At 45.3% G+C, this 22,605-nt stretch overlaps 2 protein-coding genes across 2 annotated transcripts in view; one reads left to right on the top strand and one right to left on the bottom strand.

Annotated features, from left to right (window-relative positions):
- GABRB3 (gamma-aminobutyric acid type A receptor subunit beta3) overlaps nt 1–5,682 on the bottom strand; it is a 202,031-nt gene extending 196,349 nt beyond the window's left edge. Inside the window, exon 1 of the mRNA XM_059820938.1 lies at nt 5,582–5,682. Within this exon, the coding sequence (XP_059676921.1) occupies nt 5,582–5,682 (101 nt within the window). The remainder of the gene's footprint in view (nt 1–5,581) is intronic.
- GABRA5 (gamma-aminobutyric acid type A receptor subunit alpha5) overlaps nt 1–12,807 on the top strand; it is a 56,512-nt gene extending 43,705 nt beyond the window's left edge. The window contains exons 6-9 of the mRNA XM_059820976.1: nt 4,027–4,170; nt 9,825–9,977; nt 11,360–11,571; nt 12,505–12,807. Of these exons, the coding sequence (XP_059676959.1) occupies nt 4,027–4,170; nt 9,825–9,977; nt 11,360–11,571; nt 12,505–12,807 (812 nt within the window). The remainder of the gene's footprint in view (nt 1–4,026; nt 4,171–9,824; nt 9,978–11,359; nt 11,572–12,504) is intronic.
- The last annotated feature ends 9,798 nt before the right edge of the window (nt 12,808–22,605 follow it).

The raw sequence follows: 22,605 nt of genomic DNA on the forward strand, positions 1-22,605 counted from the left end.
ACCAAGCAGTCTCACTTGGATTTTCAGTGGCTTTGAATATGAGTTGCTTTTACAGCCACACCAGCAGCACTCTCCCAGCTGGCTAACCCACAGCCTCTACTACATTTTTCTATCACCCTTTGGGAGACTTCTTGTCCCTTCTGTGTGTACCAGGTAAAGGAGGTGAGAGCCTTATTCCCTTATCAGCAGTAAACCTTTCTTATAACTCTAGACAGCATGAGCTGAAGTTCTTCAGTCCTTCAGCAAGCATGGCTGGTAGGCAACCTACTGGAAGCTTTGCTTAAGTGGAGGAAGGCTTTTACACAGTTTGGTATGACAGTGAATGATACCATTAGCACCTGCTCTATCCCAATAGCAAAATAACATTATTCTAGACTACTTCCACATTTTCAGCTTTCAATATGACTGTGCCTAATTATACTGCAGAGCTGGAGCTGGAGCTTTTGGTAGTCCAGTTTGGGATAATTGGAATTTGACGTTTCTGGAAAGACATGGCAGAAGGTTTGAGGTAGGAGGACAACTAGCTGCTACAAGTACACAGGTTTATCTGCCTGGAGGTTTATTTAGATGAGCAGAAAAGAGATGGTAAGTGGTTCAGCTGCAACACCAAGGTGCATGGGGTGGCCTTTTCCTGTCAGAGCTATAAGTTTCTCTCAAGGGTGTGTATGGACTGAGGGGGTGGCTGTATCTGCTTACATTCACATTCATGTTTTGACATTTTCTCAATTCTCTTTCTCCCAAGGAGGCTTAGACACTCAGACCCTGGCCCATAGTGAGGATAGGAGGCACTAAGCCAAAAATCTTATATGACAGTTTTTTAAAATACAGACCATGCTGTTCTATATGCATGGAAGATAGATGAGAATCATATCATACATGTGATCCTACACAATAGATTATCTCTAGACTGGGGTAAATTCATATTATTCTTAATGTGACAGACTTCTTTGGAGGGGGAAAAATCACTGCAGGCTGCATCAATTTGGGGTGGGCTCTGCAGGGACACATCTGTCACCCTACTGTGTCTTAAAGCCCTGGCTATAACCATCCTGCTCCTGCACAAGAACCTCTTCTAGCTGGGCTATTCTCCCTTCTCCCATAGATATTCTAGTCCTGGCCAAGTAGTGGCACAGCTCTCTGTCTTATAACCTCGCAACAGATATTTTCCCGTGAGAGAGGACCTGCAGGCTGGAGTCCTCCTCCCAGGCAGGGACTGGCCTCAAGCTCTGCTCTTGCCTGCTTGAGTGCTCTCTCTTCTCACCAGCTGGCATGGGACATGCAGCCTCCCTTCCCTGCCATGGTTTCAAAAAAAAAGCGGCCTCACAAAGTATTGCTTGGGCATACTTGCGAGATCTGGGTGGAGTTTTGGCACCTTCTGGCCTCTGTCTGAGTTACAGATATTTTTTTATAGGAGGATGTGCTGGGCTTCTCCAGAGTAGGAGCCTCCAACGCTGTGTTTAAGTACCTAGTAAAGGCTGCAATTCAAAGCAGAGGCACTGATTTATTTTAGGACCCCCAAGGCTAGACAGATCAGAGAACTAAAACATCTGAATACTTGTTAAACCTTGCAGGCCTATGTACCCATGTGGTCGCAATTTCAGTGGAATTTGGTTACAGTGTTCTCACTGGGAAGCATCTACTCAGGCTGAGTTATTGTCTAAGGGGAAGGTGAAATTCCATCACTTTTTGTGATGCAAATATTTTAAAATAGGGAAGACATTCCTTCTTAGCCTTTCAAAGCGGATCATGAGATGTAATTACAGTAATTTTGCTGCACAGCTACAAATACAAGCACATGGAAGGCATGTGGGCAGTCCTGCGTGGCTAACAAGGAATGGAGGATTCGTAGATCCTCAGCTTCCAAACCCTGGATCAGCTCCAGCCCTGAATACAGCAGCAACAACTGTCAGATATGTGACAAAAAAGATCGCATCCCTTCCTTATCTTTGTAGTGACAGTAGTCCATAATTTTTTTCTCAGAAGTTTAATTAGTCCCCCTCCCCAGTTAGGAAATTGTGTCCTGTTCTTCATCTGAATCTGCCTGAAGCCATCTTTCAGGCACTGATTTTTTTCTTTTCCTTTTGTCAGCAACACAAGAAATTCACACTGGTTTTACATTTCTGTATGCAAGTATCTATACTCAGCGCTTGAGTCATGTCTCAGCTTTTTGTCAGTGAGCTAAATAAGTTGAGCTCCTTAAGCTTCAAATCATGACTTGTTTTCCAGTCCTTGAAGACACTTGTGACCCTCTTTTCAACTCTCCCCCCTCTCTGTCCTCATTATTTCCTATCTTTTATGAGGTGTGGACAACAATGTACGAGTAGCCATAAACAGTCAGAGCAAAGGACTATCTAGCCTAGTGTCCTGCCTCTGGCAGCACTTCCCACAGATGCCATGGAAAGATTAACAACAGTGAAAACAAGGTGCTGCTTTCTTCCTTTCTACCTGCTCCAGCATCCAAGTGGTCTGCAGCTCATTGTACTATGCACAAATGCTCTTAACCTGAACCGCAATCACTTCCCATTTTCTGCTTGGCTTTCCTGGCTGTATGGATCCAGGGACCGCCTTAGTATATTTCTTGCCACTGCAGTGCCTCAGAAGTTCACATTGACCTGCTGTCTGTGAATTTTTTTAAGTCTTCCATGGAGCTGCAGCTTTCCAAGACAGCTTACTAGCTCTAGCAAACAAAACTCACAGTCTGATGGAGCCAGTACACACGATCCTTCAAGCTAACCTCTTGCCCTTGACTCTCAAGTCCTTGTCTGGAAAGCCACTGTGTGTTGCCTCCTGCACAGATTGCATTGAACTAGGATGTGAGTTTTTCCAGAAGGAAACCTTTTGCACCCCCAACTTACAAGTTACAGAGTGCAGAAGGTGAGATATTAGTATTTGACTTCAGACTGCTTCCAATTCTACCTGCTTTTCACCTCCTATTTGGAGAGTAAGCCTTGGCTGCTTTCCAGAGATTTTGGCACAATGGACTCCAGCCTACTGTAACATGCCTCCAGTAATGCTACCTGACAGCCTTCAATGATAGAGGTGTTCTAAAAAGTGTGAGAGCTACTTAAATTCAATAAAACATATTTAAATATATAGTTGGCTCCTGGATTTTCTGAGATTGTCTGCAGAGAAAGCTTAAAAAACAAACCAGCATTGACTGTGCTTCTAAAAGAAAACTGAGATTCCCTCATAATAGCATAATTACTCCAGGTGTTAGGCCATTAAAAATGACAGCAATGTTATAGAGAAAGAAATGAGTTGGCAGTACTGCCACCACCTTTATTTCCTAGGACTTCCAAATGAATGTGAGAGAAATCTTATCACATTCACATCTCTGGGTGTGCAGGTGTTTCCACACCACCACCCATTCGCTCTGGTACGCACAACCCCTCCACACTCCTGCTCTTCTTGCAGTCTTACCCCTGAACCTTCTGCTCCTCAGCATCACAGGCACAGGCAGACACATCCCAGCTTCCTTTATCAGCTGGCATTGGCACACAAGACCTACCCCCTCATCCACGCGTACATATCCCGAAGTCAGCGTACACACACCAGACCACACACTTACACATGGTGTCACTTAGTATTTTATCCTGGAGACGGGACGAGACACAGAGGGTCCCTGTTGTCCAGGCACTTAAGGTGCCCAAGTCCTTTTGAGGGGGTATTTCAGCAAAATGCCTTTTGCAGCTTGCTGGGGTTTAGAGGCTGCCAGCTAGGTGAGTATGGGTCTGAGCTGCTTTTTCCCAAATCAAGTGGTTGTGATGGATTATATTTATATCATCTCCACTGTTCCAGCTTTTGACAAACCATCCCACACATCTGTTATATTAGAAGGTTTCAACCTAGTATTTTTTTTGAGCTGGGCATATGGGAACATGATTATATCATCTTTGTTTGTTTTTCTCCATTCACTCTCACTCCTTTGTTTTTCACTCCCCCCACCGTTTATAATTTAAGGATCCACTAAAATATTACACAGTGTTTTTTACTAATCACTGTCTTTTTTTCCCCCCTTGTCGACAGATGCTTACCCCAATTCTGAAGTGATCTATGTGTGGACTAATAGCACCACAACGTCTGTGGTGGTGGCTGAAGACGGTTCACGGCTTAACCAGTACCACCTGATGGGACAAACTGTAGGAACTGAAAACATCAGTACCAGTACCGGTAGGGAGAATATTTCCACCCTATGGTTGCTCACAGCAGGAGCAGGAGGGGAGATCCAGTGGCTCTGGTTGTTTTGCAAGGAGGCTAGGGAAGCATCTGTGGGATGTGGAGTGTCGGCTAGACCCTGTGCAGGTTCCTGGCTACTTAGCAGAGGCACTGAAACACTGAGAGGGTTATGTGGTGGCTCTTCGGTACCTCGCAAGGCTGTTGCTGAAGATGCATCCAAGCCCCTGCTATTTAACGGGAGCGCTGGGGAAGCTGCACGCAGCCTCTCTGCGACCGCCTTTGCTGAGCCTGCCAGCAATATTGCTGGCTGATTTCCCTGTGGGAGCAACCACCCCAGGAAGCAAACACCACCCACGCGTTCGATCCGTTTCAATCATCACTTTAAAATGGTTTGCTTGATGAAACCACATGGAGGGGAGGGAGCAGAGGGCAGCTGGGGGCTGTGGCATGGCTCTGCAGCGTGTCCGGGGGACCACGTGGCCGGAGAGGAGGTGCAAACCCTGAGGATTCCCATTTCCTCCCAGGCTGCAAGCGGAGGCGCCAGATGTGGCAGCATTAGGGAGGCAAAGAAGCTTTAATCCTAGGCCGGGCACCCACGTGAGCCATGCCTCCCTGCTTCTTAAGGCTCCCACGCAAGGGCAGCCCTGGGTGCGCATTGGCGGGGGGACTCCCGGGGGTATTGAGGCCGGGGCAGGAGTCACATGGGCTCGGCAGGACAGGGGCTTAACCAGGTTACACAATGCACTTGTCTGGAGAGCATTAGTGGCATCCAGCGTGGGGGAAAACAAAATAGCCTGCTGGGAAGGGAAGGGAGATTTCCACCCCCGCTGGTTGCGCAGGGCTTGGGGTGGGGAAAGGCAATGCTGCCGGGAGCAATTCCTACTGGCAAAGCACAACAGAGTCTTCTGGTGATGCACTGCGTCCCTGGTGCGAAATGACAGGCTCTGAGCTGAAGGCAGAATTGTAGAGGACAAGGTATAGATCGAGTTAGGAAGCTGTTACTATCCACAGGAAGTTTAGGAGATGTGAAAACAGGTACACGTACACTCACACACAAAGTTAGTTGGACCGAAACATGAAGGCATGTAAAGTTTTCTGCTCAAACCGTCCAGACATGGCAAATAAAGAGGGGGCAGCTGAACTTGCCACTTACTCTCCAAACGGGACACAAAATGAGGGAAAGCTTGCCTTGGGCAGCACAGGGGAGCCACAAAACACAACTACCATCTCCATCCTATGGAGCTTCACCCCTTCCCTTTGCCCATTCCAGGACACAAAGCTGCTGCTAAAGCAAAGATATCTAAAGTCAAAATAAATGTATAGACATAGTCAGAGAAGCCACCACTGCAGAAAAAGGATGAGTATGCTATCTCCCACTAAAGAGCAAAGACACTTTTTTCCTTACCAGTTTACCATCATAGCCGCGTTGTTTTCCGCAATGAACGGCAGCTCCCCTCTCGCCTTCATAGTTGCCAGGAAAAAGATCCCGAGGATGTACTGGGACATCTCCTACAAGCTCGTCCTGCTCCTCAGAGCAAGAAAACCATCCAGCCCAGGCAGTGAGTGCTCCAGTGTGTCAGCTCCGGGCCACTTCCAGTTTGCAGCTTTGACTGTAAAAGCTCCTTGTACTCCTCAGCCTGAGGAAACAGGGGACTCTTCAGACAAATCCCAAAGTTTCTGCCCAGTAGCGACCTCCCTCCTGTATCCTAAGATTTAGGCTAATAAATGCTGTTTTCCAACGTCAAGATTTTATATTAATGTCCTGGGTTACATCTGGGCTGGCTGGATTCTGATTGCAGGGTGGATCACAAAGAGCAGGACACAGATTGTAACCAGGGATTAGCAAAATACAAAAATCCGATTTTGCACAGGGAAAGCATCAGTCAGCGATGGATTTTCTGGACTTCATCAAGCTTGTAGGAGGAGGCGAGTAATCAGGGTTACTTATGAACGACTGTCTAAGGCATTTCTTCCTTCTATTGAATTGTTGAATGTGAAAAAGAAAAACCAAATAGCTATTGCACAAATCAAAGTGCTTGGATCTTTTGTGGTTTTTTTGACACACAAGTCAAACTACACAGCCCTTGCAGCTGCATAGGCAAAATGTTTGTGTGTATCATAGGACATTTATACTCTCCTTTCTAACAGTTTGGTTTTTTTAAATGGAAATTCTGGACCTGCACCAATCCCTTGGGATTCTGCTGATTTTGTAGGCAAGCCACTAAGTTTAGCTGTCCTCTCAGAAAAGATATCCTGGCACTCCCAATTCACCAACCACTCTTGAAATTGGGAACGTTTTAGCCATGCCACAGAAAAAAGCTCTGACATGTGCCACCTGTTTGGGGTTTTTTTTGTGCTAACATCCCCAAATGTCATTCCCCCAAAAGAGAAGGTATTTGACTACTCACACTGCTTCCAACAGGCCCAACATCTGTTATGTCCTGGTGGTGCAAGTGCTGAAAACAATCAGATACAGGATTTGGGTCCAAGTGGATCTTGCTGCTTTCTGCAAATGGTTGCCCAGTTCTGTTCCCCATACCCAGAATCTCTCATCGCCAACTTAGGATCTGCAGTGCCACATAACAAAACAAAAACCCACTCTTTTATCTTCTGCCAGCTGGAGCCTGAGCTCTGAAATATCCAAAGCCTAAATAATAAAAGAAGCATTCAGCCCTTCATTTTGCACCAAATAATTCTGATTTTTCCTTGAGATTAATCTTTCCCATGCACCCCTGTAAAAAGAGCACAGGCATTTCTTGGGAGCCAAAATATTCTGGGTGTCAGCATGGTCAGGCACTGTGGTGTCACAGACCTAACATCAGGATCTTGCCAGAGCAGTTGTTGATACACCTGAGTCCAGGTATATCCAGTAAACAAACAAGCCTGGGAGCTGGTCCATCCTTATTAAAATACTCTATTGAATCCCAGCATAATGATGATGGAAGAATGCATGTAAGATCCTGGAAAACTTGTAAACATGATCTCCAGAACTCTGTCATCTAGATACCAGAAAAATACTGTAGCAGCTTTTAAAGCATAGAAACCCCTTAAGACCAGCAGCAGCACAGTGAAGAAATGCAGCCATTCCCCCTCTAGGGCTTTTCACTAGTGCTAATTTTGTTATTAAAATTGTTTTGTGCAGTGATGAGTGGACCCCATCAGGAACAGGATTCTCTTTTGAGTGCTACATAAACCTGTAACACAAATTAGCTCTTCCTCAAGAAAGCTTATGGCCTAAGGACAAACAGTGGCCTTACAGAAGTAAAAGGGAGCTTTGCCGCTCCAGCAGAGCCGGGATTTTGTTCTATATAAACAAAAGGCCAACTCAGGCAGCTTTTAGCTTTACTTTAAGCAGCAGTCCCAGGGCATTAAAAACCAAGCTGTGGGGTTTTCTTAAGCCCTAAGTCTGCTAGAGGAAGCATTCCTAGTGTAGGCATTTTTGAAAGGGACAGCATGGGCAATTGGACAAGATATCGGTTGGAAGAGGAGCAAGTACAAAATCAAGATGATATTATTTCAGTGGAGACAAGAGCTTTGATAGGTTAAAGAAAATGATAAGGTAAAAATCAGCTGTGGAGGGCCGTCATAATGTAGGTATTCATTTTCTGCATTTACAAAAGGAAAAAAAAGTTGCTCTGCTGAAGCTATTTAGATTTTTTTAATTCCGTCTCTGAAAGCATACTGTCAAAAGCAATAATGCACACCATCACTCCTTAGTGAGCAGGGAAACTGTGACTCAAACACACCCCAGTGCAGCAGCAACTCAGAAACAGATTACAGGAACATAGACCCTGCTGCTCCTGGCATATTTTATGGATAATCCACAAACTGAATGCTCCTGAATAAAGAACAAGTGGGGTTCCTCCTGAGACCACAGCATGTTCAGCATCCCTGGTTCAAAATTACACTAAATGGAAGGGAATTAGATGTTGCTTCACAGGGATTTTCTCCCCAGTTTCACGGCATTCCCTATCCATCTCCACATCCCTCTTCAGGGATCCGTTTCATCAGAAAACCAGACTCCAGAAGAAAGTCATAAAGATTGAGGCAGGCTGTCAGGTAAGGTATTTCTGTGGTATTCCAGTCTTTCTATCTAAAATCCTCAGCACGAACAAGATGTGTAAACTTCATCCAGAATAACAGAGCTCCTCTAGCATAACATATCAGTGCAGCTATACCTGCAAAAGCCCTTTCACTGTAGACCTGTTCTCTGCTAATTAGCCATATTGTCACTTAGAAATAATCTGCCAAATCTAACTGCTTAGCAATGCTGGCTGCAGCTCAACTCAGGGTATTCACTCAAGGCAGAATCAGTCTGTTATATATTTTCCTTTTGTGGCAGGTCTGTAGAGACTAACAGTCAGGTCTTGCAACAGATATTATAGCTATATTTGTTTTCTTCTTGGAGGACAGTATATATTTCAAAACAGTCATTACTCTGACTCATCAGTACCCAGCTGAAGGATGCATGTTTTTAAATTAATTTGATATCAATGTGAGTGGAGATCCGTTAGGGCTTGAAGGGGTTGGTTGGTTGTTAATCTTACATTTTGTTTTTACTCTTATTTTCCCTAGGCAAATAGTAGCCTGTTTTTAGCTAGCAAGATTTTGGCTTTGGGGAGCAGTTACCATCAATGAATAGCCTTCAGTAACAACTATATGGTTTTACAGGAATAGTCTGAAAGAACCAGTTAAGTTTTGATTTTTTTCTGAAACATTAGGAAAGGCGACAGCTGGTCTGTCGATTTTGGAGTGCATTTTTTAGGCTTTTATTGAAATTCAGCGGACCTGACAAAAGCCAGATTAAGGCAATGCTGTGAATTTGGCATATAAAAAAGACAATGAATTTAGCACTGCTGTGGCAGCTTTCAGTGAATTCTCCATGCAGGCAGTACAATATTCATTGCAGAAGGGAACAAGACATGGCACAATGTCTGTCCAGAAACAGATTATCTTTCCAAGGGCTAAGGTGTAGCAAATTCTAGGAAACTGCATGCACTAGGGGGGATTTTTTTTTTTCTGGAGGAGCAATCTGATGGGTTTGGGTACTCAGATCAACAAGACCTCCCAGGACCCATGTGCAAAGCTGCAGGTTTTGCAGCACTAACACTGGGGCTGGCAGTCCCTAAAGTGAGGTGCAGAAGGAGTGTCTGGATCCATTCTCATTCTTGAAAACTGATGTCTTGGCAGTAACAGTTGCCCTAATGAGGTTAAGTCCTACTGCTAAATCAGGTTTCTAAGAGTAGGTGGCCTTAATCATTACTCTGATAAGACAGTTTGTAGGACTGAGTAAAACACAGGCAGGACTCAGACAGTGCCAGCAACTGGGATTTTTTAAGCCTGTGAACATCAAGACGTCCCAGGTGCATAAAAGGACCGCAGCTTTTCAGTGCAGTAGGAGCAGTCAGTCATCTTTTTCTGCTTTTGGGGACTGAATGTGAAGACTAGCAGGATCTAGCAGCAACTCTGTCTCAAGTCCTGGTTTTCCACAGCGCAGAAATCCAAGCATTTTTCATGCAATTAAGAATGACTGAATGGTATCTTCAAATGGCAGGGGCCGGGGGGGGGAGACACGACCTGGCCTGCTTAAGTCCTGAAATCAGTAAGCCTCCCTTATTTTACCCATATGCACATTTTTCTCTTTCTAGGTGAATATACTATTATGACAGCCCATTTTCATCTGAAAAGAAAAATTGGTTATTTTGTCATCCAGACGTACCTTCCTTGCATTATGACTGTGATCTTATCACAAGTGTCGTTTTGGCTAAACAGAGAATCTGTCCCTGCTAGGACTGTCTTTGGTAAGTATCCCACTTTCTCCCAGCACTCAGGAAGGATCCGTCTGGCTTGAAGTGATTTGCTGTAACAAAATCACAGTGCACTAATGCTTATTTCTGCTTGAGGTGTTCTAGACATTCCCATGTTCTCTTCCAGTTTCAATTCAAAATCCATTTAAAAACACTGTCTGGGCTTTTTTGGTAAAGTTAAGACAGAAATTGCTCAAGAATCAACTATATGGAGGTTCAGGACAGAAGACAGAAGAATCAGATTGGTGTGATTTGTGGGCTTTTTTCCCACTTGGGTAAAACACTGGATGGTTTAGAACAAAAAACCATACATATTATCATATTTAGTGTATACTCTAGTCTAAATATTTGAAACAGATTTCACTTCAAGACTTATTTTTATCTGTGTTTTTAAGATGTTTATCTGGGAAAACCATGTAGAGGTTAATTAGTAACAATTTTCTCTTTTACCATCAAACAAATTAATATGATTTTGCATTTAGAAAACATATGTTTACTACAGAAGTTGTCATGGAAAAATCCTTCAGGGTCTCAAATTACTCGATTTATCACTAGAAGATTGCTGAAAATAAACAGTCTTAAGTGAAGGTTGATGAAACACAAATTTCCACTAGATGAAAAATGAGGGAAGCAGGAACAGTTTATTATGTAAAACTTCGTTCAGCTGTTCTTAAAAGAGTAGTTCTTCTGTACAAACCTACTGAAATCAGTTGGCAGCTTTGATCAGAAAGCTGTATGGGGAGAGTACAGGTACCAGCATTGCTTTGCTGACCAGTGGTACTCATTTTAGGCTTGCAAAGCTGTAAATGAGAGTTGAATTTTGTCCTATTGGGGGCATCCTTCCACAGATGAAAGTAGTGGCACCTCTGTCATTTACTGGCCTATGGGAAAGGAGGAGCTACAGTCAAGGAAATCGGTAACAGCCAACAATTTCATACATAAAATCTCCATGTGACAAAATAAAATCCATAATCCCACTTTATTATGCAAGCTACTGCTAAACAGGTTGCTCCCTGATTTGATAAGGTAACACTTAATGAGGGACACTCTATCCATGACATGCACCAGTGTACAGGGATAAAATACCAGTAAGGTTTTGGTTTATGTAACAGCTGCGTTTCCATTACCCTTAAAAATACTTATTTAGTTACACTATAACTAGAGATAACCAGAACACCACAGAAGTAAACACCTGAAGGCAGAGGCTTGTATTTTTTCTTGGTGAGCGAAGTATCTTACTCTTTCAGACGCAAACTGACTGAGTTTATGTGGCTGCTTTAGGTATTGTGCTGAATTGGGGCCTGCTTATAACTCATTAGGGATCTTGTAAGGGCTACCAAACTGATCTCTGCTTCTTTTTTCTTCCTCCTTTACAGGAGTAACAACAGTCCTCACCATGACCACCTTAAGTATCAGTGCCCGTAACTCTTTGCCAAAAGTGGCCTATGCTACGGCAATGGACTGGTTTATAGCTGTCTGCTATGCCTTTGTATTTTCTGCATTGATTGAATTTGCAACAGTCAACTATTTCACCAAGAGGAGTTGGGCATGGGATGGCAAAAAAGCCCTGGAAGCTGCTAAAATCAAGGTGCTTACCTTACATTTTTTAAATACCTAGAATAAAAAGCAGGTACTCGGCATAGTTCAAATAACTGAATGGACAATTTTCAGCTTCGTTGTGAAAAAGGTATTTAATTACCTCATGACATACTTTCACCTTCCTATAGAGGAATATTGGCAGGGAAATATGCTGCCTTCTCTTCACAGGGATAGACTATCAGTCTCCACCACCTGTATGGAGTGGACTGTTTTCAGAAGGATATAGGGCATTGAGTACACATGGCATGGGATTTCAGTGACCAAACTTCTGATAATCGCAGACATATACTATGAAACATATTTCTGCAGAGCACTCCCTATGTGCTGTCCCAAATAAATGACAAAGCTCACACTGAGCTCCATGAGTCAGGGTCCCACCACAGTATCCCCATTAAAAAAAAGAGACAAAAGAGTGGTTCTGTGAAAACACAAACTTTTGAGTTTCATGCTGAAATGAAAATTTTGGAATAAGACTGACTCTTAGGGAATGATCTAGAGTGAGCTCGTACCCACAGGCATCCTGAAACAGCAATGCAAAGAGGGGAAGCTAGCAAGGGCAACAAGCCCTTCACCACATTCCTTGCTGCAGCCAGGAATCGTATCTTGGCAGCTGCCCATGGGACAGCAACCTCTTGCAGGTGCAAGACCGCATCGCCCTGACAAAAGAAGCTGCTAATGCATCACCAGGTGGGATCGGGTCCAGCCGGCTGCTCTTAGCTTTCTCTGGCATCAGGGAAAGTTTAACCTGAGTAAGTGCTATAAAATCAAAGCAGAAACAGCTGTTTGGGAGTCAAAGTCGGAATAGCCAACAGGCATTTGTTAGCACGATTGATTACAGTACTTAGATTTTTAGGTTAATGTCTCGAGAACATGTTTCCACTTTCTGTTCCTGTGGTCTAATGTTTTGTTCTTTACCCTGCAGAAAAAAGAGCGTGAATTACTGGGAAATAAATCAACTAATACTTACAGCACTGGGAAGATGACCCCCGCACCAAACATGCCAAAGGACTCAGCCCCATCTGTCATCTCAAACACTGCATCTGCTCCAGTGAAGTCTGCAGAAGAAAAGCCAGCTGAAAGCAAAAAGACTTACAACAGCATCAGTAAGATTGACAAAATGTCTCGGATAATTTTTCCAGTGCTGTTTGGAACTTTTAACTTAGTTTACTGGGCCACATATTTGAATAGGGAGCCTGTTATTAAAGGTGCCAATTCTGCAAAATAAACTGAAGGACTCTAAAGCCACATGTGAGCCATACTTACAAAGCAGATGCTACCAAGGAAAATTTGAGATCCAGATGACTTTCTACATTTGGGCAATATTCTTCAGGAAGTTTTTTGCATGTTTAATAATATGTACAAATAATATTGCCTTGATTGTTTCTACATGTAACCTCAGATGTTTCAGAGACGATTATATTACTTGCAGCAACAGATCTTTATAAAAGATCAGAAGACATTGAACATGGCTTCTTTGCTGCTGAGTATCTTGCATTGATAGTTTACAGATAAAATAAGTTATATTTTTTAACTGTTCAAGTGTACTACATATCGTGGTTTTTATACTTCGGATGTACAGTCATACAAATGTAGGCTTAACCTATATTTTACAGAAGAGCTCCACTATTGTCATCTGATAAGTTACTGAGTAACGCCAGTTGTAAATGTGCCAAATTATTAACTGTAGGGCTATGTTTGAGCACCTTTACTGGTTATAGGTAGTGCATTACTCCACAGACAAAACTGCTCAGCCCAATTTTCACTGGAAGTTAATACAATGCAGTAAATCCTCATGGGGCTATGCTGATTTTCACTGCTTGAGCTTCTAGCTTGCAGTGAAATAACATAGGGAGCGGGATGCTACTTGTGTAAACAAAGGTGGTGGAATCTTGCCCTTAAAAGAAAATATAAAGTTTGTTAAGATTTTGCATTCCAAGGAATTTTCTCAAATGATTCTCAGTATTTATTCCAAAAATTAGAGATATATTGCATGATATTAACATAGATTAGGAACATACTTGTGCAAATAAAACTTTTAACAACAGCAGTAGACATTTTTATTAGGGTAAAGTAAATGATGTTTGGACATTTTCCCAAGAAGAAGATTGTGTTATATTAGCAGATATTAACAGTAAAGAAATACAGTAATTCTGCAATAATTATTACTTGTTTCCCACAGTGAAAACCAATCAGCCAACACTAAGAAGTGTGATCAGAAATAAAGATGTGCTTCATGACAGCAAGGTGTTTCAATGACAATATTGACAGAAAGGTCTTTGTACTGTCCATCTGAAACTTTTCTATAAAACTCCTTGCTGTTGCCAATGTGTTTTGCTTTCACAATGAATGAGAAAATGCAATCTGAATTTTCAGCTCTTTCCTCTTGGCATCCTTTCCTTGTTCCAGAAGCTTTTGTAATTTAATCTTAATGTTTAAATAAAAAATGCCTTCAACATTTGATTGCAAAAATGTAATTCTTGTACTAGTTATCCTTTTAGAGAGACCAAAAAATCACCACAAGAGCTGGAAGAATTAATTGGAAAACACACACGCACGCACTCGATCACATGTGTGTGCATGACGCATCCTCACTGTTGCCGAGAAAGGTACATACTGACTGAATACAGTCAATCGGGATGTTTCAAGATAAGGTGCTATTTTGCTGTGGAACATCAGCCCCATGTTCTGTTCAAGGCAGAAAGGAGATTTTTGTGCTTCACTTTGAGGTGAGGGTCTGGTCCAGGACTGGGGAGCTGTCTGGGCTTCTTGTTTATCTTATCTTCGTCCCCTTCATTCCTAAACATTGCCAAGAAAAAGTCTCACACATCCATTCCTTTTTGCAGCTTTTTGTTTCATGCTGTAGAGTTAGAAATTTGTAAATTCTCGGTGGCCACGGAGAAGCCACGGGACTGAGCAGGTGACTGGAAGCTGGTAAAGAGGAGCAAGGGAGGGGCATGCCCATCTGTTAGTTACAGTGCTATCCTGAGCCAAGGTGAGGATTTGGATCTCTGTTTTCATGTAGGCTTCCCATGTGGCTTTGAGCAGCCACACGCCTCCTTGTTTGTCAGTTTGTTGTTTTTAAAAGTGGTATAATGGTATCTGAATGCAATGAATCCAGCCCTTTGGGGATCAAAACCGGTGAAAAAGTGCAGAGCCTACTGGAAGGCAAAACTTCCTACAGCCTCATGGGTATTTATTTTCTTGCATGCAGGTTATTCCCACAAAAAGGTGGGAGCCAACAAGATCTCCTCACCAAGTGCAACAGGGACACAGTGCAGTGAAGTGCACACACATTGCACTGGGTGTCCGCAGTGACTGACTCACTGAGCACCTCCGAAACAGCTAAAAACACCTGGCGACTGGCAAAGGGGAGCAGATCTTTCTGCATATGCAAGACAGACACCCTCAGCTGCAGCCTCTTCTGCCTCTTCATGTGGCAATGAATGTACAATGAATGCAGTGCCAGGCTCCTGGAGGCTGAATATCTAGTCAAGGAGAGGTGAGCCTAATCTGCTGTCAGGACTAGCAAACATATCAACTGCTCTTGGTCGGGATGTGCACACCTGGGGAACTTTTCTTCTAACCATTTGATATGAGTGCACATTCCTCCTGTGGCAAGGCAAAGTGACCATGAAACGAGCGGCATGGTAGGGTCTTACTGTTTATCACTGAGGGAGACCACCTGCAGCACTACAGATGAGTGTCTGTCCTTGGTTCTCTTCCTGTAGTTGATGCTGATAGGGCCTGCCATTGACACTCATGGCAGGTGGATGTGTGCTGGGTAATACATCTGGACAAGGCTTCCTCCTAGGAATCAGTTTACCAACAGCTTGCTATTTCTAGTCTCACCAGAATAACAGATGAGATGTAACTCTTGCAACATCAGTGACACAGCATAATGCACCAGTCTGGCTCAACCAGGTGTCTGAGGATGATGGGTGGACTGATGACGACGCATCAGGAGATAGTCCACGTAATGACTCGCCCTTTTTTTGATCCTGTATGTACACATGCTACTGTGGTTTTGGCAGGTATGAATCAGTACCTGTAAGGTCAATTGTCTTCCCAACCATTCTCGCAGCCTACAGGTGGCACAGGCTCTAACTTTTTTATCACACATTATTATTTATGATAATATTTGCAATTGTAAAGTTGGATTCTAGTCAATACAAACATTACGTAACACTTCTTCCCCTCAGATATCAAACATTCAAGTTACATGAAAAAGATGGTGGTTTTGGTTTTGGTTTTTCCATGGGAAGATTAGGTAGTTGTAGGGTTTTAAAATAAAAACAGTTACTGAAAAGCAATGTTCCAAAGATTCAGGAACTAATGGGACAGTCACTGACCAAAGCCAGGTTCTGTCGGTTCAAGTTCAGTCTGGACCGTGGGACTTTTACACCATTCTCTAAATAGGTAGAAACTATATCAGGTTCCTGAGATGCTGATTGCTAGAGGCTAGAGGAGTACTTGGAAGAAATATCATATATACATGCTCTGTTCCTCTTATTCATCCCAACAAACATATGCTTCTGGCCACTTTCAGAGGAAGGATACTGCGATATCCAGACCTTTGTCCTGACCCCGTACAGCTACTCAACACATGTTCTTCTGCAGGAGAAGGCTGGAGTGCAGGAATGCTTAGTCAGACCCTTAGGCTGCAGAGTACTTGAGAAAGTGGCACCAGAGTGCTTCTGGGACAATATGGAGGCTGTATTTACTACACTGCTGAAAACTATGAGCAATCTGCAAACCTCCAGAGGACACCACGCATGGTAAAAGGATGTCTGAATACACAGGAATCCCAAAATAAGAAAGAGAAGAATCGCAAGAAGGTGCTTTTCACTTCCCTCAAACTTCCACAAAAAGCCTCCAGTGTGAGGCTTTTCCTTACATGAATGAGAAACTCAGCCATCCTTACAGCATCTTTTCCAGAGCCATTCTGTTTGCCCTGGAGGGTTTTCCATGCTTGTTTTATTTGCTTACACCCAAGTCGGACTTTTACCCTGAATGGCTTAGCATCATTTTCTGGTCTCCATTGCAGAACTCGGTACCAGGACCTCTAAATCTGACCAATTTTACTTACATGGAGAAGCTCCTTGTCTTCACTGAACATGGAACTAGCTGTAAACAGTGGAGTCACACAGTCACAGAATCAGGCCCTTTGCTTTACTTTGGTAAACAGTTTATTGGAGTTTACCTGATGTGTAGAGGACCTGATAGTTACTTGACAAAGGCGTATGGCACCAGACATTTTATACATAAATCACTTCCAGTTATATTGACTGTTGCTTTCCATGTTTGAAGGTAAAGGCGGAAAATAATGATTAGAGCTCATTCTGTTATCGTGAATTTGCTAAACCAGGTTGAAGTTTTCTGAAGAAACCGTCTATCTTATGTTTCTCGCAGAATCCCACGCACTGCTAATCCTTGCTGAGAACTGCAATGGTAGAAGAAGAGGAAGCCACATCCCAGCATGTGCTCCTGCCTGAACAGTAGGTGTTGTCCTGTAGTTTGGGAGATGCTTCAATAAGCTGATTGATTCAAGGTTGGAATACTCAAATGCCACTGCCTCGCGCTACGCAACACCTAACAATTTAAATCTCTCTGCAGTCAGTGGAACTGTTTGTGTGGGAGACCATTACTCACTGATGGCATCTGAACTGTGGGAGATGGGAGCACTTCCCAGATCCTGGCTCAAAGTAAACACCTTGGCCTTGTCCTACTCCAGGCTGGGGCGGTTTCTGGATGTGCATCAACGTCCTCTGGTTTCCCCTGGAAGGAGCCTGGGCCTTCAGGAGTGGGATGAGCTGTGTTCCCCATATGAGTAAGCTGGGACCTTGCAGGGCACATCTACTTCACAGCTTAGTCACGGCCAAAGAGAGTAATGAATAGGAAATGCTTGTCATTGGGTTTTTCCTGTATGCTTTCATGAAAAAAAGAGTTGAAAAGTGAATTACAACAATTCAGCACTGGAGAGTAAGTGTGTGCAGTTCTACTGCCAAATTTCCTCACTTGTGCCCATTAAGAATGAAAGCAGTCAAATACAATGGAAAAGGTTTTTATTTCTGATATTTGAGCTGTGCCAGCTTACTCCAAGGATGAATTTAGGCAACAATGTATCTTCTAAACTGTAGTCCTCTTCTGTTATCTCAAATTGTGTTCTGCTTTTTTCTAAATGGAATATGCCCTCTGTGGAATAACTAAATGTATCTGTACAAAACTGAGAAAGAAATGATTTCATTAAATAATCTTGTCTTTCAAAAATTCTTGCTGAATTTATAAACTAAACTTTCAAGAAAACTGAATGACACTGCTTTGCTATTCAGTTTATGCAGACAAGATGAATGTAGCACTTGCACAGCTATTTGTTTTTTAAATCTGGAGATAATGTTCTTTGTAATAAGGATATATTTCCCCTAATACTGTTGCTCCTCAGATTGGAATTGACACTGAAATGTTCAGAGGAACCTAAATTATTCTAAAGGAGTGTTTGATCAAATTGCTTGAATTCTTTCTGGCTTTTTATATGTTGCTATGTCACTACAAACACTTAAATATGGCCATCGCATAGTGACAGTCTCAGATGACATCCTCACCTTACTAATTTTGCATCTTCCACTATTTTGTTATGGGCATTCGTTCAATTTTGAGAAAGACAGAAAGACTGGAAGTTAGATTTTATGAAGCCCGAAGGACTTCTGAAGGATCTTCCTAGGATTACCACTAATTTAGACTCAAGTATAAGTGTCCTATTCTGTACTTCATTATTTGCCTTTTCATTGCCATCCTCAAAAGCAATTATCACTTCTCACAGTCATCATGGTTTAAAAGTTGCTGTTTAAATTGGCCCTGGCTAAAAACAAAGTGAAAAGGAAATTAAGAATGTTGATTGAAGATACCAACTCATTTCAGTGAGATGAATTTGGAGACTTTTTGAGAAATAGCGAGAGATTGCAATGCACCATACCGACAATGATAGGTTGCATTTGTAGGTGGGAAAAATTGATGTACTGCTCATAGGACAAAAAATATTGCATAACTTGTCACATATATAATAACAAACGCTGAAACCACCCACCCACAGCAGTCTTGGGCTCAGTGGATCTGGGCTCAGTTCTTCAGTTGCTGCAGGGTGGCGTTACTTATGTCCTCAGAACAACTGCTCAGGGGTCGTCCGGTCCCAGAGGTCCAGGCTTGCCTGTTCTCGATGCCCGTGCTTCTGCAAGCAAGTGTACGCAAAGCTGCTGAAGAGCTGCAGCATGGCAGTGTCAGGACGGATTCTCCAATCCTGCCTGTGGGCCAAGGAAAGCGGCAAGCCCCATGCTGAAGGACAGAGCTGAGGGCACAAAGAAAGTGTCCAGACCTCTGAGGCTCAACCTCCTACCTCAAGGCAGATTTAATTACCTGTACAACACAGAGCGCTTCCAGCAGAAGCAACAGAGACCTTCAGCCAGAATAAACTGGCTCTAGCCTCTAACAAATCTCTAATAACCTTCCAGCTGGAGGACTCCAGGAGCTGTGGGAGACAGGTTTCAGCCCCTTACCTGTTTGTCTCAGAGCAGTCCCAGCTCCCTCTTGTGCTGCTCGTGGTGTAGGTGGCAACCTCAGTCACTGGGATGCCAGGAAAGCCACCAGTGAGGTCTCTCCTTCAACATTTAATCACAGAAAAGTTCAGGTGCCCAATTTCAGGAACCTATTCAGTGCTAGTAAGGGGGCACCCAGTTCTAGCAGGTAAGGCACTCCATCTCCATACCACAAAGGTATGCCTTTGGTATCCTCAGGTTGAAAAGATAGTCCTCTGTGAAAATGCAGTGAAAGGTAAGTTAAAATGGGGATCCATTTGATTGTGCTAGAGAGTATAAACATTTTATTATCATTACAGGGTATGATAAAACGTTCTTTTGTTAAAACGTGTGCTGGATAATCATGATCCTTACTTGAATACACAATTTGAAAAGGCTCAGCAAAGGCAGAGAGTGTGCTTAAAAGTACGAGAAAAGCATGTGAGTGTGAAGAAAAGAGGAAAAGCAGAAGTGACCGAGGCATGAGGTATAACAGAGTGGTGCTAAAGTATTCTTTTGGCATTAACACATAGCCCACCGAGGACAACAGAAAGAAAATCTTAAATATCACCTTTTTTTTTCCCTTGCAGCCTGAGGAGAAGGAGGCAATAATTAACGAACCATAAAGCTCCACTCGAGCCTTGGGGCTTGCTGTCACACTGCAAGGGAAGAGGGGAATATTCAGTCTAACACTGTGAGGGTTTTCCGGGAGAGCTGGGTGACTTGATGACCACATACAGCACCGGTAACGGCACACGGTCACCGAACAGGGGTAACTGAGTGCTCTGACTCTGGCTGGAGGCGGGTCGGGGGGCAACCTGGCCCCGTTCCGCCCCGTCCCGCCGCGCTTCCCGCAGCCGCCGCCAGAGGATCCCGCCGCCGCGGCAGGACGCGGCGAGGGCGGGACGGGGCTGGCGGGCGGGGGGAAGAGGCGGGGCGGCGCCGGCAGGAGCCGCCGCTGCGGGGCAGCCACCCCCGGCCGCGAGGGGAGGGGGCCGGGGGTCCCGCGGCGCAGGGCTGCCGAGCGCCCTGCTCCCCGGCGGGGGAGGCGGCGCTGGACCCCGGCTCGCCACCTCTCCTTGCATATCGCCGCCGGTGTGTCTCTCCCCCGCGTTTTCGCCACGGTACCATCTGGCCTACTTATGCCGCCCACCCGGGCGGTGGCAGAGGGGAAGGAGGCCCCGCCGCGGCCCGGCCGCCCCCGCCGGCAGAGCACCCCCGCCGGCAAACCGCTGCCGGCAGAGCGCCCCGGCCAGGGCGGCCGCAGCCCGCTCCGCCCGGGGCCCCGGCGGCCGCCGCTGCAGCATCTCCCCAGCAGTTTGCTCTGCCGGGCTTCCCGGCAGGGGCGCCGGGGACGGGTTAGGCTTTTAGTTATTCGACTTGACTCTGGGTGGCTGTGTGTGTCTGTGAATACACATATTTTTGTATATGTGGCCGGCGCGGATGTAGCCGGCAACGGCGAAACCCTTCTTTGCACGCTGGGCGCTTCCCGTCCTTGCTTTCCCAACGCTCAGGCACTGCGAGCCGGGACGTGGGTACCGCGACCTCGGAGCCCTGAGTGATGTTTCCATAAGTACCAGCCTTCAGAAAACTTTCGGGTGCCTGAAAACGCTCTTGTCGCAGCGAGCTGCTGTGCAGCGGTGCCGGCGGCAGCGCAGAGCCCTGTGCCGCCGGGACTCCCCGGCCCCGGCCCCGGCGGGAGTTTCTTCCATTGCTGAGAGGCGGCGGCTCCCCCCGCACGCCTCACAGCGCCGATGTTTCTGCAGACTTCACAGCAGCGGATCGGCGTGCTGCTTAACCGGCCCGCGCCTGAAGAAAGGCGCACTTCCACACAGCTGTTCCTGGTGAAATCCAGGCAGCCCCCGAGCTCCCGCCGTCCCTTCCCTTTGATATTCTGGCCCTTACTTTCTCAAGGCAGCAGGCGGTCTGGAGTCCACCTGCATTTCTCTGCTGGTGACGGAAAAGAGCACAAGTCTTGTAACAAGTGATTATTCGCAATTCACAGTAACTGCAATTAGCCAAAGTCAACACGAAAGAACTGCTGTATAATCCAGTAAAGAGACGTTCACGTTGGAAAAACCTGAAGTGCATGACCGGGAATTAATTGCCCGGCTCACAGCAGATTTTCTCTAACCTGTCTCGTTCCTTCAATAACTAACTTCGGGAACAGAACTCTCTCCAGCCAGCTCTTCTAGGCATCATGTAGGAGTTATTCTAAAAGCAAGACTGCATCTTCCAGCAGAACTTTTTTTTTTTAATGTAATGTCATAATTGAAAACGACTCCCCTAGACCTTGGAAATAATGTCTAAGGGAGGAAGGAGCAAAGATTTATGCTTCCGAGATTTCTGATCACAGTAAAACGATTACTCGTTGTACCTCTAGCAGAGCTTTTTATTTCCAGACTACCTTCATGGAAGTGAAATTTTGCCATTTCCGATTCTGAAAGCAAAGGGGAATATTCTTATTACCCTGACGCCTGGTGCAAAGCTCCACACACCTGGAGAGATTTGAAGTCGCCAAGAATCACATCTGTGCTGTTCTTAGCGGAGTAGAAGGACACATGATGTCCAGACGCAAACTATTTTTGCCCTGAATACACTTCGCTGCGGTCACATTTCCGAGTTCTCACAGCAGAAAATCCTCATTTATTCTAAAGTTCCCAATAGACACATAAATCCATGTAGCTCGGTCTACCGCATCTTTCTCTCTTCTCCGAGTACATATCCTACAGGCATACCTTACGCATATATATGTGTATCCATGCATTCGTACAGTGCGTGCAAACTTCTGTATACATACAGCTAGATACAGAGGCATATACAAACACGCTGCGCTGTGTATGTTTGTCTATCTGTCTGTGGAAGTCTGTACTGTAGGTCCCTCTCTGTCGCCACACCGACTACATGGATCTGCGTCTATATGTACATCGGGATGCCCGTGGTTCCGACCACCCCAAGACCAGAAGCAGCGCCGACCCCTCTCTCTGCGTCTGAAGAAGGCACCTTCAGCGCCCTGGGGGCCTCATTCGACGAGTGTGGGGTTTGGGGGTGGGGGAACCCCCAAAACAGCGGGGGAAAGCTGCCGCCGGCCGCCGCAGCCCCCCTCAGAGCCACCCCCTCGGGGGCATGCAGCTGGTGACGGCGGGGAGAAATCCCCGCCGCCGGCTGGCGTCCGACTGCCGTTGGCGAGTTTGCTGCTCCCCCTCTCCCGTGTGCGTGTGTGCGCCGGGGCGGGGGCAGGTTTCACTTCCCGGCTCCCCCCCTTGCCGGCGAGGCGGGTACCTGTTGGGCAGGGAGCGGGGACGAGGTACTCCCCGATGCGGGGCGGCCCCCGGCAGCGCTCCAGAGCCGCGCTGCGGGGCTGGCCGCGGGCCAGGCGCTCCGCGGGAGGGGGCGAGGTGCGCCCCTTCCACCCCGCCCCAGCCCCAGCCCCAGCCCGCTCTCCGCCCGGCCCGGCC

Source organism: Gavia stellata, chromosome 1, assembly GCF_030936135.1.
Source record: "Gavia stellata isolate bGavSte3 chromosome 1, bGavSte3.hap2, whole genome shotgun sequence".
NCBI classification, from domain to species: Eukaryota; Metazoa; Chordata; class Aves; order Gaviiformes; family Gaviidae; genus Gavia; species Gavia stellata.